Genomic DNA, 5,687 nt, shown 5'->3' with positions numbered 1-5,687 from the left:
TGTCCTGCTCAGGAAGACGAGACGGCGGCGGCTCCCTGAAGATGGAATAAAGGTCTCCCCGCTTAGCCCCCGTTCCAGTGGTGCGTCTAGCATCGTTGGTGGGCGTGTGGAGGTGTGTCTTCGGCGGATCTATCCTTGATGGATTTGCTCGGATCTGGTTGTTTTTCATCTATGTTCGTGTGTCTTCGGATTGAATCCTTTCGATCTACGTCATCCTTCATCGGTGGCGGTTGCTGTTCTGGTGCGCTGGTCCTATGGGGCCTTAGCATGACGATTTCCTGACCGTCTAGTACAACAAGTTGTGCCTGACTCCAGCGAGGGAGGGGGGATGACAGCGGCGCGCCTTCGGCTCGCTTCAGTGCTTGCAGTCGTCGCTAGGTGGTCTACGGACCTGGATGTTTTTTTTATTATTTCTGGTGTTCGTTCTACTGCCATGATTGAAGATGAATAGATCGGAAGTTTTTCGCCCCCCAAAAAATAATTCGTATTCAAAAGAAGTTTTCAAGTATATAATTTTTTCTCCCGCCGCAATCGGTCTCGTTGGTTAAATTTGTTGGGAAATGTAGCATGCAATTTCAAAAAAATTCCTACGCTCACGCAAGATCTATCTAGGAGATGCATAGCAACGAGAGGGGAGAGTGTGTCCACGTACCCTCATAGACCGAACGCGGAAGCGTTTGACAACATGGTTGATGTTGTCGAACTTCTTCTCGTTCCGACCGATCAAGCACCGAACGTACGGCTCCTCCGAGTTCTGCACACGTTCAGCTCGATGACATCCCTCGAACTCTTGATTTAGCAAACTGTTGAGAGAGAGTTCCATCAGCACGATGGCGTGATGACGGTGATGGTGAAGTGATCCGCATAGGGCTTCGCCTAAGCACTACGAAGATATGACCGGAGGCGTAAACTGTGAAGGGGGGCGCCGCACACGGCTAATAATTGTTGGTATGTGTTCTTGCGGTGCCCCCCCTTCATATATATAGGTTGGAGGGGAGGAGAGGTAGCTAAGGGGGCGCCCCAAGTAGGAGGAATCCTACTTGGTGTCCTCCCAATTCGGCCTCCCCCTTTCCTATTCCTATTCGGAGTAGGAAGGGAAGAGGGGGAAGGAGGAATCCTATTCCCTTTTTCCTTTCCTCCTTTTCCTTTTCTACTCCAATTGGCCAGCCCATATGGGAGGGGCACACCAGCCCCTTAGGGGCTAGTCTGTCCCCCTCTTGGCCCATTAAGGCCCATGTAGTTGCCGGGGGATGCCCAGAACCCTTTCCGGTGACCCGATATGCACCCGGTACCCCCGGAGCACTTTCGGTGTCCGAATATCATCGTCCAATATATGAATATTTACCTCTTGACCATTTCAAGACTCCTCGTCATGTCCGTGATCTCATCCGGGACTCCGAACAACATTCGGTCACCAAATCACATAACTCAGATAATACAAAATCGTCATCGAACATTAAACATGCGGACCCTACGGGTTGGAGAACTTTGTAGACATGACCGATACACCTCTCTGGTCAATAACCATAAGTGGAACCTGGATGCTCATTTTGGTTCCCACATATTCTACGAAGATCTTTATCGGTCATACCGTAATGACAACATACGTTATTCCCTTTGTCATCGGTATGTTACTTGCCCGAGATTCGATCGTCGGTATCTTCATACCTAGTTCAATCTCGTTACCGACAAGTCTCTTTACTCGTTCCGTAATGCATCATCCCGCAACTAACTCATTAGTCACATTGCTTGCAAGGCTTATTATGATGTGTATTACCGAGAGGGCCCGGAGATACCTCTCCGATACTCGGAGTGACAAATCCTAATCTCGATCTATGCCAACCCAACAAACACCTTCGGAGATACCTGTAGAGCATCTTTATCATCACCCAGTTACGTTGTGACGTTTGATATCACAGAAGGTATTCCTCCGGTATCCGGGAGTTGCATAATCTCATAGTCAAAGGAATATGTATATGACATGAAGAAATCAATAGCAATAAAACTTAACGATCATTATGCTAAGCTAATGGATGGGTCTTTTCCATCACATCATTAAAACCATTAAGGTATGCATCAATGACGCCTCCTCACACGTGCCACGTCCAACGCATGGGTTGGGCAGAAAAATAAAAGGGATAAAAGAAAAAAGAAAAAGAGTACACAAGTGGTCGAGCGAAACACTGTCATCCCCACTCGCCTCTCCTTTCCTCTTTCATCTGGCGGCTAGGGTTGCCACCGCCGCCACCGCTACACCCACCTCCACCATCCATGCCCCTCCAGCCCCGGCCATCAGAGAAGGCGCCCTCCTGAGAATCCCCATGTGGTGCTGCCGTTCGGTGAGCGAGGAAGAGGAGATTCAGAGGCTCGAGGAGCCATTACCACCGGTGAAGAGGATGCAGACGTCCTCCTTGATAAGTAAGCGCTCATTACTTTGCTCGGTCTGACCCGAGGGGAGGAGCGGCAAGTGGCTGCGGTGGTCTGGCCTAGTGGTGACCGGATGATAAAAAGTGGTCGGAGGCACTGCGCCATTCGGCCTGCAACAACGGCAACACGGCGGAGTTTGGGCACCAGCGGTGCCAAAGGTGCGCCGGCTTCCTCATGTATCCCTTCGCCCTCGCCTGCCCGCCGTCTCCTTCCTGCCCCAGGTGCTGGGCTGCCATCTCTCTACTCAGGTTGTATGAAAATATCACTCTACGTAACATGTAGTTTTTCTTAAGTTGTTGCTCTTGCTTCTTATTTCTGAAATTTGTTTCTTGATGCACCTTCATTTAGGCACAACAACCTTCTGACAGAGCCAGGTGATAGCCTCATGAGGTCCCTTTCTTCAGGGAAACTGAATTTTATGTTCGCCTTTTGCATTTTGCTCCGGTCAAGGGCTTTGTGGTCAATGATATTTCAAAGTTTCTGCCATCAATTAACAGTTAGTAATACTATAAGTTCAGGATTTGTAATATCATTCTACTATATAGACAAGAACTTTGTGGCTAATCATACTTGATAGTATCTGCTCTCAGCAATAGGTATCAGTTTCACATCTTTGTCAATTTTGATATGTTTTACAAGTTGAACGATGTTGCATATTCTTCTAAAACTGCTGTTATTCAATATGCATCACTTGTAACCTTCATTTTTTTGCTTGTCATGCATACACTATCTTTATTTGTTGAGGAAAGTTACCGCCTTCCTCTCTGAAGGATCATCACTCTGATATTTGTTGTTAATTAGGGAATGGTTTCTATGTCGCTGATACGTCTCCATCGTATCTACTTTTCCAAACACTTTTGCCCTTGTTTTGGACTCTAACTTGTATGATTTGAATGGAACTAACCCAGACTGACGCTGTTTTCAGCAGAACTGCCATGATGTTGTTTTATGTGCAGAAAACAAAAGTTCTCGGAATGACCTGAAACTCCACGGAATGTCTTACAATAAATAATAAAAAAATCCTCGCCAAAGATGAAGACTGGGGGGCCCACACCCTTTCCACGAGGGTGGGGGGCGCCTCCCTAGGGCGCGCCCCCTACCTCGTGGGCCCCTGGAGACCTCCCGACTCCAACTCCAACTCTATATATCTGCTTTCGGGGAGAAAAAATAGGAGAGAAGAATTCATCGCGTTTTACGATACAGAGCCGCCGCCAAGCCCTAAAACCTCTCGGGAGGGCTGATCTGGAGTCCGTTCGGGGCTCCGAAGAGGGGGATTCGTCGCCGTCGTCATCATCAACCATCCTCCATCACCAATTTCATGATGCTCACCGCCGTGCGTGAGTAATTCCATCGTAGGCTTGCTGGACGGTGATGGGTTGGATGAGATTTATCATGTAATCGAGTTATTTTTGTTAGGGTTTGATCCCTAGTATCCACTATGTTCTGAGATTGATGTTGCTATGACTTTGCTATGCTTAATGCTTGTCACTAGGGCCCGAGTGCCATGATTTCAGATCTGAACCTATTATGTTTTCATCAATATATGAGAGTTCTTGATCCTATCTTGCAAGTCTATAGTCACCTATTATGTGTTATGATCCGTTAACCCCGAAGTGACAATAATCGGGATACTTACCGGTGATGACCGTAGTTTGAGGAGTTCATGTATTCACTATGTGCTAATGCTTTGTTCTGGTTCTCTATTAAAAGGAGGCCTTAATATCCCTTAGTTTCCATTAGGACCCCGCTGCCACGGGAGGGTAGGACAAAAGATGTCATGCAAGTTCTTTTCCATAAGCACGTATGACTATATTTGGAATACATGCCTACATTACATTGACGAATTGGAGCTAGTTCTGTGTCACCCTATGTTATGACTGTTACATGATGAACCGCATCCGGTATAATTACCCATCATTGATCCGATGCCTACGAGCTTTCCATATATTGGTTTACGCTTATTTACTTTTCCGTTGCTATTGTTACAACCATTACAAAATACCAAAAACATTACTTTGCTTTCGTTACTCTTTTGTTACCGTTACCATCACTATCATATTACTTTGCTACTAAACACTTTCCTGCAGATACTAAGTTTCCAGGTGTGGTTGAATTGACAACTCAGCTGCTAATACTTGAGAATATTCTTTGGCTCCCCATGTGCTGAATCAATAAATTTGGGTTGAATACTCTACCCTCGAAAGCTGTTGTGATCCCCTATACTTGTGGGTCATCAGTTGCTGTCATTGGTAGCCTCAAGGGAGTGCGGCATAAGAAGTGTGCTACTGCTTTTGCAGTCAGGTATTGTTTTGCAAAAAAATTATGTTCAGGTTCCAGTGATGCATTGAAGCATGCTAACTGGATATAATTTTTCCATTTCAGACCTATAACTGATTACAATGAGGTCACGCTGCATTTCATTCAGTGTGTACGGATGCATATACAGAACAGCAAATCAAAGGTATGCTCGTGATCTGCAGTACAAATGTTGCATGCAAACACTCCCACCATAAGAGTCTTTTGGTCCTCAATTACAACGCTTGGTTAAAAGGATTATTCTGATCATGGTTAATTGTAGGTTGGCAGTCCCGCACACACCAATTCTTCTGTAGGAACCCCATTTTCCAATAGCATGAGCGAAGCATCCACTCCAACCTTTGTGAAATCCAACTCAATAAGCTGCGCCGAGGTTGTCAGTGTCGCTCAAGGGAGATGCTATTTTTGGCTGACACGACGTTGACGCCTCCCACAAGTTGCTTTGCTTCTTTGCAGGTACACCAATTTTAATCTTCCTCTATGGATGATTGAATTTCTAAATATGTTTAGATAAACAAAGTGTATACCAACTCTTTTCGAATAAGGTGTTGACGCCATCACAAATATCTATTGCTTCTTTGTAGTTCAAATGTTTTATTATAGTTTTTCCTTTCCTATTTCTTTCTGTTGAGCAGCTACAAAATTAATCCGCTGGACAAAGATTCTTTGTGAGCATTATCATCACAGTGATACTAATTTCACCCCATTTTTTGGGAATGGATCATATCATAGCTTAGCAGCTGCATTTGCTTCCAGTCCTTACATGTAAAAACATTTTTTAAGTGTGAATTAGTTGTTATGAAGACCATACAGATTTGATCATCTTTTGCATAATTGATTGTGCAAACATTGAAAGATGAATGGTCTAGAACAGATTATAAGCTACCTCAGTATGTGCGGTGTGAACACGTGAAGCCCTGCCTTGAAGATATCAATGTTGTATT

General features: G+C 45.2%; 1 protein-coding gene across 1 annotated transcript; it reads left to right on the top strand.

Annotated features, from left to right (window-relative positions):
- Positions 1 to 2,601: 2,601 nt before the first annotated feature.
- On the top strand, positions 2,602 to 5,167 carry LOC147966490 (replication protein A 32 kDa subunit A-like). The gene is made up of 4 exons (XM_087527903.1): positions 2,602 to 2,675; positions 2,776 to 2,817; positions 4,810 to 4,888; positions 5,006 to 5,167. Exons 1-4 carry the CDS (start codon positions 2,602 to 2,604, stop codon positions 5,165 to 5,167), a joined length of 357 nt encoding a protein of 118 aa, XP_087384029.1.
- The last annotated feature ends 520 nt before the right edge of the window (positions 5,168 to 5,687 follow it).

Source organism: Triticum urartu, chromosome 6A, assembly GCF_056163025.1.
Source record: "Triticum urartu cultivar PI428250 chromosome 6A, HENAU_Tu73, whole genome shotgun sequence".
In the NCBI taxonomy this organism is placed as follows: domain Eukaryota; kingdom Viridiplantae; phylum Streptophyta; class Magnoliopsida; order Poales; family Poaceae; genus Triticum; species Triticum urartu.
This window is presented reverse-complemented; position numbering and strand designations above follow the sequence as displayed.

Excerpts from the sequence above, each read along its gene's own strand:
- LOC147966490 (XM_087527903.1), top strand. The coding sequence starts at position 2,602 with ATGTATCCCTTCGCCCTCGCCTGCCCGCCGTCTCCTTCCTGCCCCAGG. Across the intron at positions 2,676-2,775 it reads GCTGCCATCTCTCTACTCAG|GCACAACAACCTTCTGACAG; the intron begins GTTGTATGAAAA and ends ACCTTCATTTAG. Across the intron at positions 4,889-5,005 it reads TACAGAACAGCAAATCAAAG|GTTGGCAGTCCCGCACACAC; the intron begins GTATGCTCGTGA and ends GGTTAATTGTAG.